Here is a 14,158-nt window from a genome sequence, read left to right as displayed (position 1 = left end):
AACTTTGCTTCAGGATGAGAACAGAAATAGTGCAGCGCAGCAGCAGGAGGCCCCATTAGCTAAAGTGGTGCTTCAGGTTAAGAATGGACCTCCAGAACGAATTAAGTGCTTAACCTGAGGTGCCACTGTATTTAACTCATATATACAGTGTTTGTGCAATGTACCAGGCTTTTGGTTTGGATCACAGTACAGGCAACTCCCCACTTGTGCGCAATCAGCACATTTGCGGCTGCCGACATGTGTGCTTTTAGGGGGTGGGGCAGGTGCAGAACGGACGGGAAGGGACCTAGACTTGTCCTGTTGTGCATGGTGGCTGAGAACGTTACCCCCTTGTATAAATAACAATAATTCTGTAATAACTGTTGGTTTGTTCTTTGACTTGACTAGATAGAGCGCATTGAGAAATGCTGTCTTGAGTTGTTCGGCAAGGACTACTGCTTCAGCGTGATCCACAATGGGAATGGTGAAATCTGCAGCCATTACCCCCGCCTGATTGTCTTCTTGGAGTATGAGAGCACAGATCAAGAGAGGCACACGTAAGTCGTGGCTGCTTTCGGGAGGACTGTGTCTTACCCAAATTAACCTGAGCACGTTTGTGACCTGCAGAGTGCGTCACTGTTTTTTTGGGAGATGTACTACAGTACTAGCAAGTTAACAATCAGTCTTTTCGTTCCATTTACTTGGCTCTAAAATTGGCTGTTCACATAAATGTGCACAAGCCCTGGTGTTATTTTTTTATGAATGAGAGGCTACTGTGGTGTGTGAGTTAAGTAGCAACCAGTGAATATAAAAAACCCTGCTCGATTAGACCCATCTAGTTTGACATCCTGTTATCACAGTGGCTAACCAGATGCTTGTGGACAGCCTGCAAGGCAGGACCTGATTATAACAACCCTCTCTGCTCTTGTGGTTTCCAGAAAATGGTATTTAAAGTGGTACTGCCTCCAACAGTGGAGGTAGAACATAGCCATCCGAGTTAGTAGCCATTGATAGCCTTATCCTCTGTGAATTTGTCTAATCCTCTTTTAAAGTTCCATGCTGGTGCAACAAGATGGCCTAGATTGGTGGTGTTGCCATCACAAGTGACATTGGGGCTGGCTCAGGATTCAGCAGATCCTACAATGGGCCCTCCTGATGCTGTTTCAGGGGTTTCCACTGATGGGAATGCCACTGTAGGTAACTTCCATATACCTGCTGTTCAGGCAGTGCATTGAGGTGCCCTGTGCCAGTGGGATTCCTGTACCCCCGCAGCGCTGGGCAGAGGGACACATCTGCGCTATTCAAACCCTCTCCAGCACAGTGCATCAGTGGCTTGAATTGTTCTGACTCTTAGACACATGTTGCATGTCATGGGGTCCATGCAGTGATAGCAGAGTAGAAATTCAAGCATATGACAGATCTGCACAGTTGGAGAAGGGTGGGGTAGACTTCCTCTTTGGTTTTCACTTTTTCCACTGCTGTTCTTTGAAACACTTTAGTGCTGCTTCATAGAGAACTCAATTCCCATGCAAAACTTGAATCTGCATGCAGATTTTGTCATGTTGCATCTTCCTTGATACATTGACCACTATTTTTTTTATAATGGTGAGCTCTGTACGCTTGTTTATAATCCTTTGCTTGCAGTGAGGCCTGACTGCACTTGTTGTTGTTTAGTCGTTTAGTTGTGTCCGACTCTTTGTGACCCCATGGACCAGAGCACGCCAGGCACTCCTGTCTTCCACTGCCTCCCGCAGTTTGGTCAAACTCATGCTGGTAGCTTCGAGAACGCTGTCCAATCATCTCGTCCTCTGTCGTCCCCTTCTCCTTGTGCCCTCCATCTTTCCCAACATCAGGGTCTTTTCCAGGGAGTCTTCTCTTCTCATGAGGTGGCCAAAGTATTGGAGCCTCAGCTTCACAATCTGTCCTTCCAGTGAGCATTCAGGCCTGATTTCCTTAAGCATGGATAGGTTTGATCTTCTTGCAGTCCATGGGACTCTCAAGAGTCTCCTCCAGCACCAGAATTCAAAAGCATCAATTCTTCAGCGATCAGCCTTCTTTATGGTCCAGCTCTCACTTCCATACATCACTACTGGGAAAACCACAGCTTTAATTATATGGATCTTTGTTGGCAAGGTGATGTCTCTGCTTTTTTAACTGCGCTTACCCTCTAACAACCCTCAGTGTAGCCATAACCATGAGGCAGGTTGCTGATATTTCCAAGGTATGTTGATATCACTAGATGTCACAGACCACCTCTCCCCAGATAAACCAACCCGGTCTTTGCAATCATCATCCCAGGCCCTTCTCTTTGCGTGCCTCTTCTATGTGAGGTCCAGAGAGTGGCAACTTGGGAACGGGCCTTTTCAGCAGTGGCTCCCCGTTTGTGGAATGCTCACCCCAGGGAGGTTCACATGGTGCCTTCATTATAAACTTTTAGGCGCTAGGCGAAAACGTTCACCTTTAACCATGCCTTTGGCTGACTGATATCCAATGTTCTTTTAAAATGGGTGGGTAGGAGTTATTACCATTTGCAAATTTGACTAACGCACAGCAATGCTTAGCTGTGCTGCTTCTTAATGTGCCCACCAGCTGCAGGGTGTACCCATGTGATGTTTTTCATGCCTGAGTAGCTTTCATCGCCCTTTTGGTTCCTCTTAATTTTTTTCACTTCAGCTTTCTTGCTTCTTGGAAAACCAAAACGATGACTTGGATGTAAGCTGTACAATTTGATAATGCTGTCTAGATCAGAAGGTAGAAAGCGGCTTCTGACCCTGAAGATGGAATCTGAGGATCTTGCAAAAGCAGTTGAAAAAGTCCGAGTTTCGTTTCAGTCCCCTCATATCCGTAGTGAGAACTCGGAAAGATGTGGGGAGTTGCAAAATTCAGTGAGTTGGAAAGGAGGTCTGTCTTGTCCAGGAGTTGACAAAAGTATTGATTCTTGGGCTGAATCAATGCACCATCTTGTCCCTTCAGCTACCAAACCTTTGCCTGCTCTTTCTGAGATTGCACTGAGAGAGGAGAGGTGGAGACTGCAGCAGCGTCAATTGAATGACGCTTCGTTTTTATCCGAACTTCCCATTGAATTCAAGTTTGGATTGGTGTTTCATGAGGTTGCCAAACCATGATGCATCCTGCCTGGTTAACCAAACCACTAAAACACGCTGCTCTGCAAGGATTTGGGGAGGGAATACTACTTTCCTATATTGCAGCTTTGTGCTTCGCTCCTCCTCCTGTGTTACATACCTCACCTGCTTTGCCCCAACACCAACTCCAGTATCATAAAGGAGCTAACATGATTCCCAGCATTGCTTATTGCACTCCATTTGCCCTTGTCCGTTTGACAGCTAAGAGCACAGAGCTTACTAACGGTGAAGTGGCTTTTCCAGAAAATTATTGTTGGAAGATCTTCCTATGCATTGGATTCTGCTTCTCTATATATCCTAGAGTTGTGCTTGAGAATCTCTAGCCCACGGGCCCAATTAGTCCTGCCAGACTTCTGAGGCTGGCCTGCCAAGCCATTTTTGGCAGGCCAAGCTCTGTAGGGAATATGGCAAAATGCTGTTGATATGATCTTCAGACATTAACATTTTCACCCACAGCATTGAGTTCTTGACACGTTTCCAGGGCTTAGATCAGTGCAACCGTGGAGCTCTTTATTGCCTGATATCTCTCGGGGCCATTCTTGCACTTGGTAGTTCCTTGTTTTCTGTATAGTGCAGTATCTGCCCTCTTTGGTTTTACTCTTGGAGCCCTTTCCCCCACTTTGCAGCCGTAAAACATTGAGGCCTTTTACACGAGAGGAGCCTAGTGATGATGGTAGGCCACTGGGCACCACAGCTCCCACTTCTTGCGCCTCCGGTCTAATTAGGTGTCCAGGGTCAGTCTTTCCTTCACACAAAGCCCACCTCTTCCTCCTAGTATGCAACATGCAACTTTAGAACAAAAAGTAGCTGATGGAAATTACCAGGACGGTGACTGACCTCAGCTGGAAGGATTTGTGCAAGATTCTGTACTGCGTAGGGAACCAGCCACGCTGCCTCCTCCTGTTGGAATGAGCAAGCTTTCAACCTATAGAAACATTACAATAGGAAAGTAACTAAGTATGAGCTGCACAATGTAAGGGTGGTGTGGGGTTCTGTGTGGCCCCCCCATGTGTATACCCATTTCCTCCTGAAGCGTGCATCATTCTGAATCTGTTCAGTTCTGTCTTTGAGACTGGAAAAGGATTTCCCTTCCATGTTCATGAATGCCCATGAAGAGGGATTTGCATCCCTGCTATGGCTCACTTGAAACGTTTGGTATCATTTGCTATAAACTCAGGATCTACGAAGCGCCTCCTGGGTGCTTGTGGGATATTGAGATAGCATGCACGGTTTGATCTGTGCAGAGATAATTCCGTGGAAGTCAGCCCTGTTTGGAATGATTTTGGTCCTTCCACAACTTTTTAAGCAACCACTTTGCAATAGGTAGGCCCCCAGTCACAAAAGTACCATATTTTTCGCTCTATAAGACACACCAGACCACAAAACGCACCTAGTTTTTGGAGGAGGAAAATAAGGGGGGGGGGAATCTAAATCCCAGAAGCCAGAACAGCAAGAGGGATCACTGTGCAGCGAAAGCAGTGATCCCTCTTGCTGTTCTTGGCTTCTGGGATAGCTGCGCAGCCTGCATTCGCTCCATAAGACGCACACACATTTCCCCTTACTTTTTAGGAGGGAAAAAGTGAGTCTTATAGAGCAAAAAACCCGGTATTTTATGTTCCTGGTGTGCCGGCTTCAAGTCATCTCATTTGCTACCCACAACCAGGATGAGTAAACTTCCGCTTTTCTTCTGAGTGTTGACAAGCTGACAACCGGCACTGGAAAACATGAGCAAACCTCTGGCTTTACTCCTGAGGAACTGCATCCACGCCTTCCTTGAACCCAGTGGCATTCAAGATGTGTGAAAGAAAAAGTCAGTTGCCCACTCCTAAGGTTGTTTTTTTAATACTGTATACATTTTTATTAGTTTTTACATATATTTTCCAAACATATGTTTGCCCTGTGTTTCTGTGTTAATATATTGAAAGTTGTTTTCAGATTATTTTTATGTTTTGAAAAGTGCCCAGTAAGTGCAGTTAGCAATTGTAATGGTGACATGCTTGCTTACTTCACCAAACCTTTGTTAGGCATTATAAATATAAAAAGGTAAAGGGACCCCTGACCATTAGGTCCAGTCACGGACGACTCTGGGGTTGCAGCGCTCATCTCACTTTATTTGCCAAGGGAGCCGGCGTACAGCTTCCGGGTCACGTGGCCAGCATGACTAAGCCACTTCTGGCGAACCAGAGCAGCACACGGAAACACCGTTTACCTTCCTGCTGGAGCGGTACGTATTTATCTACTTGCACTTTGACGTGCTTTCGAACTGCTAGGTTGGCAGGATCAGGGACTGAGCAACGGGAGCTCACCCTGTTGCGGGGATTTGAACCACCAACCTTCTGATCGGCAAGTCCTAGGCTCTGTGGTTTATCCCACAGCGCCCCCCGCGCCCCCCATTACAAATATAGGCCATCATAAAACATCCATATATATAAATTTTAAAATATATACAAATAAACAGCCATCTAAAAATATGTAATAATGATGATTTTCATTGGACTTTCTTCCTGTTAATTAGTGCCATTCACCACTCTGAGAGGTACTAATGATAAAAAACTCAGCAATCCTTGCAGTTACTTCCGGGTTAATGTCAGACAGATGGAATCTGATATTTTCATTGTGCCTTGATGTTAGACTACTCAAAAATGGGAATAACACGTTTGCGTAGCTGGTTGTACAATGGAGAGTAGAAAGAATATGTTCTACTGTGTCTGGCACATTCAAAAAGCATTTGCAATATCTATTGTTTCTGGGGATGTTTAAATATCTGCCCTTGACAAAAGCTGAGGGGAAAAGGTTCAGTCAGGCTAACATAAAGGCCCTGCGTTGGATTGGAATTATTAATTTTGAAATATAAGCAACCCTGTTACCTGTTGTATTTAAACCATAAAACTTGGGGGGGAGCAAATTTTATTTATAGCTGACTCAATGTTTTGTTTTTCAATATCCCTTAATCTGATTGGAATATGATGACGATGACGATAACGATAATAATTTATTATTTATACCCCGCCCATCTGGCTGGGTTTCCTCAGCCACTCTGGGCTGCTTCCAACAGAATATTAAAATACAGTAGTCTATTACACATTACAAGCTTCCCTAAACAGGGCTGCCTTCAGATGTCTTCCAAAAGTCTGGTACAGTGGTGCCCCGCAAGACGAATGCCTCGCAAGACGAAAAACCCGCTAGACGAAAGGGTTTTCTGTTTTGGAGGCGCTTCGCAAAACGAATTTCCCTATGGGCTTGCTTCGCCCTTGCCGCTCTTAGCTTCATAAGTAACATAGGAAGCTTCCCTGGACAGAGTCAGCCATTGATCCATTTCGCTCAGCATTGTCTATCCCAGAGGTTGCCAAATAACTAAATACAGTGGTACCTCTGTACTTAATTCGTTCCGGAGGTCCATTCCTAACCTGAAACTGTTCTTAACCTGAGGTACCACTTTAGCTAATGGGGCCTCCTGCCGCCGCCGTGCAATTTCTGTTCTCATCCTGAGGTAAAGTTCTTTACCTGAGGTACTATTTCTGGGTTAGTGTAGTCTGTAACCTGAAGCGTCTGTAACCTGAGGTACCACTGTACTGCGGACCCTCTTGTTTTTCGAAAGCCAAGCAATGGACCCCCTCCTTTGTGAAAATGTTGATACCTCTCTGATACTTTTGGTTATGTGGATGGTGCTGCGGGACCCCCTGGGTGGGTTACATGGATCCCCAGGGGGTGCATGGACCATCAACTGGGAGCCACTGGTCTACACTGACTGGCAATGGCTCTCGCTTAGCCCTACCTGAAGATGCTGGGGTTGAACCAGGGACCATCTACACTGAGCTATGACTCTTCTGCAGCTCTGCAGCTGGATCCCCGTCATCCCAGACCATTTGCCATGCTCTCTGAAGGGCTTATTATTATTATTATTATTATTATTATTATTATTATTATTATTTATTATTATTATTATTATTTATACCCCGCCCATCTGGCTGTGCTTCTCCAGCCACTCTGAGCGGCTTCCAACAGAATATTAAAATACAATAACCTATTAAACATTACAAGCTTCCCTAAACAGGGCTGCCTTCAGATGTCTTCTAAAGGTCTGGTAGTTGTTCTCTTTGACATCTGGTGGGAGGGCGTTCCACAGGGCGGGCGCCACTACCGAGAAGGCCCTCTGCCTGGTTCCCTGTAACATGGCTTCTCTCAGGGAGGTAACTGCCAGAAGGCCCTTGGTGCTGGACCTCAGTGTCCGGGCAGAACGATGGGGGTGGAGACGCTCCTTCAAGGGTTCCCCACCTCTGATCTGTCCCTCTGTTTTGAGCAGGATGGATAAAATAAATGATTGCCGGGGGAGGGGGGAATCAGATTCTTTTAAAATTTAAATCAGATTTTTAAAATAAAATGCTTTTGGAGGAAAAATCTTTCTAAAGATAGTTTTCTATTTAAGTTACATTATGGTCCAAAGGCTATTCATCAGGAAATAAGGATTTGTTTTCAGTTTTTCATGTGTGCTAAAACTCAGTCTAAGTGTGTTTTGTTTTTAAATTGTTCAACCACATCAGTTAACAAACATGGATACATATGCCATAATGCTACTGCTTTAGTTAAATAAATTGTTTAAATTCTTATTAAGGAAATGATAATTTTTCTCCTTCCGATAAAGTACGACAGAAAAGTACAGTTGTCCAAGTATAAACAGTTCTGAAGCCTCACAATAATTTTGTAATTATCTGTCTATGTATTTCTAATAATATAACCAGAGCAGTAATTTTTGATGTAACTGTAAAAACTACTCTGAAAATTTATTATTCCAAAAGTGAAACCTTCATCTGGTTGTAAATATTAAGATTATACCAGTCTTTCTGTAAAAAAATGATGATTTAAATCAAGTCTTACTGGCTAGTGACTTAAATTGTGATTTAAATTGATTGGATTTAAATCAGATCCACCCTGGTTTTGAGCATTCTACTGTTCCTTTGCACATACATGCCCCATGTGTTCAGGGAATCGAACACCATTGCCCTCTTTGCCCGTCCAACTGAATGGGGCAGGGCGGTGGTGGTTCTGTTAAACCCCCCTAGAGGAGTTACTGCTTTGCCCCTTACACCTTAATGGCAGGGAGTGGTGCTGCAGCAGCAACAGCAGCTACGTGACCAATAAAGCAGACTGTTTTAGGGGCTGGATGTGTGAACTGCACAGGGTAATAGAATATTCTATGGGACTTTAAGCTGGCGGTACTTGCTTCCTCGCTCGTCCTTAAAAGAGGTTTTTTTTTTAAAAAAACAAACCAACACAACTGGAAATGTTGTACTTTATGTATTTTTCATAAGCAGGGGTCTGGGTTGCCATAGCAACCCCTTTGGCTTACAGAGGCTTTTAAGAGGGCTTGGGAACTTTAATGGAGTTGGCATGAAATCATTGCGCTTTGGGCACGGTTCTCGGCTGGGCACCGGCTCCTGCCTGGCATAACCGCAGCGTTCTCCTGTGTGTCGGAGGGAACTGCAGCCGCGAGTTCAAAAGCGTCCAGTTCCCTGGCACCAATGGGTGGCCGGGTGTGTGTTCCTGGCACCTTCCGGCTGGGCAGGTGGCAGGGCTTTTCTCCTGTCCCCGAGGTCGGCACACATAGACAAGGTGCCCAAACGGCAGCTGTGCCATGCAAAATGTTCTCTTCTTCTTCTTCTTCTTCTTCTTCTTCTCCTCCTTTTTTCCTAACACTACTCCAACATCCGTGAAGAAAGTGAAAGGCACTCGCTCACCCCTAATAAGCAAGAGCTACAGTTCAGGGATCGTATGTAATGGGGTCATATTATACAACTCATTGGCTCCTGGTGCAAAATAGAAGGATTCTTTCCAGGCGCGATTCAAAGTCCTGGTTATTTCGTTTTGGGAAGCCCCAAAGCAGCTTGAGATCAGGGTACTTGGAGGAGGATGGGGCAGTTACCTTGGATGATCACCAACTGGGATGGCTTTGAAAGAGGATCATCAGTCAGATTCAGGGAGGATAAGACTAGCAGTGGCTGGTAGCCCAATGGTTGTGCTCTGCCTCCATGTTCAGGGGCAGCAAAACGTCTGCATACCAGTTGCTGGAAAACCTGCTTTGATCCTTAATATTGCCAACTTCCCCCATCCTGCTAAAAACAAGAACAGTTCTCATATTGTTACGTCCCTTATTGCATGCACACAGCCAGGTTTCCTTAAAGTGCCAAGCACCAATTATAAGTTTATGTTATAATGCATAAAATATGTTATAACACTGGAGAAGAATACCTACAGTGGTACCTCGGGTTACATACGCTTCAGGTTTCAGACTCTGCTAATCCAGAAATAGTACCTCTGGTTAAGAACTTTGCTTCAGGATGAGAACAGAAATCGTGCTCCGGCGGTGCAGCGGCAGCAAGAGGCCCCATTAGCTAAAGTGGTGCTTCAGGTTAAGAACAAGTTTCAGGTTAAGAACGGACCTCCGGAACGAATTAAGTACTTAACTCAAGGTACCACTGTACACCAAACTGTATGCAAAATTAGATGGAAAAAATCATCTTACACAATACAGTGGTGCCTCGCAGGACGAAAATAATCCATTCCACGAGTCTCTTCGTCTAGCAGTTTTTTTGTCTTGCGAAGCAACCCTATTAGCGGCTTAGCGGCTATTAAAGGCTTAGAGGCTTAGCGGCTAAAAGGCTATTAAAGGCTTAGCGGCTTAGAAAAAGGGGGGGAGCGAAAAAAATCGCAAGACTCGCAAGACATTTTCGTCTTGCGAAGCAAGCCCACAGGGAAATTTGTCTTGCGAAGCGCATCGAAAAACGGTAAACCCTTTCGTCTAGCGGGTTTTCCGTCTTGCGAGGCATTCGTCTTGCGGGGCACCACTGTACATATAATATGCTTTTTTTTTTCATAAACAGCAATGTAAAAGGGGCTTATAATCAGGTGCTGATGCAAGAGGTGGTCCAGTGTGAGGAAAGCAACACACCTGATATTTCTAGTGTTTGGTCTAACTTGTAGATGAGTTCCTCTCTTCCCCCCCCCCCCCGCCATTTTTTTGGGGTAGCAAAACATTGAGAGGTGGATTGTTAAAGGCGATCGTTTCAAGGAAGACACTGGCAGTCTGGTGCCCTCTAGACGTTGTGGACCACAAGTCTCAAACATCTGGAGGGCACCAGGTTGGGAAAGACATTTTAAAGAGCTATCTGGAATATGGTGGAGTTGCAGTGTATCTGTCAGAAAGCTTCCTTTTGCCGCTGTGAGGCATTCGAGCGAACCAGAGTAGCTCTTGAGAGACTTGGAGAGTGCTTGGCACTAAGGCGAAGCTTTGAGCCAGATGCTGTACCAGGGAACCTCATCCAATGCAGTGTCTCGGTGATGGAAGGGGTGTGTGTGGTTTGGGGTAGATCACAGCTTAATTTGTGGCGCTTCATATATCCCAGTTGCTTACCCAGGCTGAACCTTTGAATTAAATACAGAGGGGCCAGGAGCCAACTTAAGCCTCATTAAGGTAATAGAAAGAGTGAGGGGCCAGATCTTTTGATCTGACTACTGGAATAAATTTGAAACCATCAAGTGCTAATTGGCATCCCTTGGGGCCTGGCTGCAGTTGACCCTGCCTCTCACATGCTCCTTCCCCGGACCTTGGGAGATTCTCTCAATCAAGCCACTGTTTCTCCAGTGTCTCTCAAGCATCGTGTTGTCAGCAAAGCCTTTCCTGGGCAAAACTACCTTATTTCTCCTCAACTGCTTCTCTTTCACTCTTCTTTTCATCTCCCATCCTTGAATTCATTTAGCAAATACAGTCCTCTCTGTGGGGGGAAAGACATTTTTAGCCCTTGTGTTCTCTTACGCAGGCTATATTCAGGTGATCACACCACAGCTTATTACTCACCATCTGACTCTATGTGCCGCTCCTTTCCTCCTTGGTGTGCCAGAATGAAACCTGGAATTCTTCAACTAACCACAGTTTCCCATTTCATTTGGACCAGGAAACAATGGTTATCAGATTGGAGCAAGCTAGGATCTTAAACCTCAGGCCTAAATAGGTTTAACATCCTGGCTTGTGAAAGATTTCACTGAAATGGGAAACTAGGCTTAATTTGAAGACTTACTGTCTTATTGCGGTGCATTATGGGGTGGGGAAGAGGTGATATGAGGCTGGAGCAGTTAGGCAAGAGGTTTAGGCATATCTCTGTTTATGAAGCCAAGATACGATGATCCAGAGGTGGCCAATTGGTGCCTATTAAATGCTGGATTTGTTTTTATCCAGAAATAAAGCAGCGGGTACTCAGACCAAAGTGGAAATAATAAGTGGCATGGAGGTGTGTTAGATCCCTCCCCAGGATTTTTGGTAATCCCCTGATCCTGCCTCATCCCCCCTCCCCATTAAGTACCAGGCTCACTCGTTTTCCATTCTTGGGCAATGTGCTTGAGCATATGGACACATCTCTGCTCCAGATGTTACTGGATTGTCAAAAAAGATGGTATTCAAAGCCTGGTTGTGGGGCAGACGACTTTGGTAGATCCATATTGGGAAGGTGCAGTATGTCCTAGTTGGTTCTGCTGGACCTCTTGGAAGCTTTCAGTACTATTGACCATTAATTCTAGACCACCTGACTGGGGTGGAACTTTTATCATTTTTTTCATGGTGGCTCCAGTTCTTCTTTGAGGGACAGTTCAAGAATGTGGCGCTGGGAGGCTTCTAGGTGTCCTCCCATCTTGTCTCCCATGCTGTTCAACATCTACATGAAAACACCAAGAGAGGTCATCCAGGGATTTGAAGTTCAGTCTCATCAGTATGGTGACACCCTCTGTCTCCTTTCCATCCAACTCCAATGAATCCATTATCAGTTCTGAATCGGTGTCTGATATTAGTGCTGGTGAACAATTGGAAACCTGATTATTCTAGACTGTGGAGATCTGCGTTTGGGTCTCTCCTTGGCGATGACCACCAGCCTTGTAGCCATTGCCATCTCTCTGCTTACTTACGTACGCTATGCTGGTGGGAGAGCAGGGTTATAATTTCCTTCTATTTGTTAGCTGATCTGAGTCTGGATCCAGGATCTGTTAAATTTGTGGCCACTGAGCCTTTTAAACAAGAAGACAGTGAACGGTGAGGTGCACATTCTTGGTGGCTGTGGAGTTAACAAAACCAAGCCTTTGGTTAGTGGAAGTCTCCCCGTCCCCCATTGCCCCTGATCTGTTGGCTTCAAAACAAGATGACAGAAGCTACCAGGCTTTACACTGAATGTATGCCAAGATGAGATTTTGCAGTCACTCGTAGCCTGAGAAGCACATCCAGGCAACACCTGTCCCCTCCAATCTGCAGTTGGTGCCTGTGCAGGTAATGGCCTGTTTTGCCTCCAATAGATTTGAGAGCACCGTCCAAGTTGGCAAGCTGCAAGACCTCATCCACCGCAGTAAAATGGCCAGGTGTAGAGGGCGGTTTGTCTGCCCCGTCATCCTCTACAAGGGCAAGGTAAAGCTCTGTCTCTGTGCGTGTGTGTCTTGTGACTTTCATGGTTTTCTTTCCTTACGTGGATGTCTCATTGTAGCTTTTGCACGATTTACTGGAGGGTGCCTTCAGCCATGAGCAGAAGGCGCTAGAAAGCGGGTGCAGCAATCTCTTGACAACCTTTCTTCGATGCTCCCAAGTCAAGCGGACATGCACCTGTGCAGACTGAGGCTGGGCTGGCGCCTTTGAATAAGCTGCTCCATAACTTGCAGATTTGTTTCAGCTCTGCTACCGATAGGTGAACTTAAAGAGGATCCTGCGGGGACCAGCCTAATCCCGTTCATTAACGGTTTGAGGCAGAGACGGTTCAAAGAGCATGTTAATGAAGCGCACAAGGCTGATATTAGTTAAAAAGGAATTGCAAATAGTGGTGCAAAGTAGAATCATGGGGAAATGTAGCTTAGCAGAGGGTTGGGAAGTAATTAAGCCTGACCTTCGAGCCATGCAGACCTCCATCTGGAAGGCGCAGTGCAGACCACGAGTGCAAAGCCAGACTCTCTCGAATTGGGAATGGGAAAAAGCTGGGAGAGGAGGAGGAGGAGGAGGGTCCGTTGCTTCTCTGTCCTTTGATGGTCATTTGTTGCATCTCTCTCTTTCCTCAGCATATATGCCGATCGGCCACCCTGGCGGGGTGGGGGGAACTTTATGGGCGCACAGGATACAACTACATTTTCTCAGGTAAGGGAGGTGTAGGTTTGGTAATAGTTGCTGTGTGTTATCTCTGCTTTATAACACTAGTTGGGGGAGCATCCTTGAAAATTGGTGTGAGCTGCCATTGAGGTCGGTGGTTTAGTTCAAAATGGAAACCAAACTCATGTTCCCTAGAAAGCCAAAGCTGGCAAGTTCTGCAAGGAGAGGAAGATGCAAAGGGTACTGTCAGGTGGTGGTAACCATTTGTGGCCTTATCTTGTGGGTCTGCAAGCTGCTCTGTAAACTTCCTGTTTCAGTACTGGAGTCTGCTCCTAAGGGCGTCTTTGTGGCATGTCTTCAGTGATGAGGTAATTGCAGGAATCCCTGGTCATACAGGAGAACTGTGACCAGAGTGGCTTTTTTCGTTCTTCAGTCACTGCTGCATAGATTCCGCATTTCAGAAACGAAGCAAAACCTCTGGGCCAAGGAAGCTACCTGTTGCACAAAGAAAATCTGATTTCCAACTTTCAAGTTATGCAAAATATGACATTTAGACAATTGTCCTCTTAATTATGGGGAGGCGGGTGGCGCTGTGGGTTAAACCACAGAGCCTAGGACTTGCCGATCAGAAGGTCAGCGGTTTGAATCCCTGCAACAGGGTGAGCTCCCGTTGCTCAGTCCCAGCTCCTGCCAACCTAGCAGTTCGAAAGCATGTCTAAGTGCAAGTAGATAAACAGGTACCACTCCAGCAGGAAGGTAAACGGTGTTTCTGTGCGCTGCTCTGGTTCGCCAGAAGCGGCTTAGTCATGCTGGCCACATGACCCGGAAGCTGTACGCCGGCTCCCTTGGCCAATAAAGCGAGATGAGCGCCGCAACCCCAGAGTCAGCCACGACTGGACCTAATGGTCAGGGGTCCCTTTACCTTTACCTT

General features: G+C 45.8%; 1 protein-coding gene across 3 annotated transcripts in view; it reads left to right on the top strand.

Moving 5' to 3' along the window:
- MTMR14 (myotubularin related protein 14) overlaps positions 1–14,158 on the top strand; it is an 84,534-nt gene that overhangs the window by 1,704 nt on the left and 68,672 nt on the right. For all 3 annotated transcript variants that reach the window (XM_081901975.1, XM_081901974.1, XM_081901976.1), the window contains exons 2-4: positions 388–536; positions 12,453–12,561; positions 13,200–13,275. In XM_081901975.1, coding sequence (XP_081758101.1) covers positions 388–536; positions 12,453–12,561; positions 13,200–13,275 — 334 coding nt within the window. The remainder of the gene's footprint in view (positions 1–387; positions 537–12,452; positions 12,562–13,199; positions 13,276–14,158) is intronic.

This window comes from Podarcis melisellensis, assembly GCF_964234715.1.
Source record: "Podarcis melisellensis genome assembly, chromosome: 2".
NCBI lineage: Eukaryota > Metazoa > Chordata > Lepidosauria > Squamata > Lacertidae > Podarcis > Podarcis melisellensis.
The sequence above is the reverse complement of the archived record's forward strand: the minus strand, read 5'-3'. Positions and strand labels throughout refer to the sequence as shown.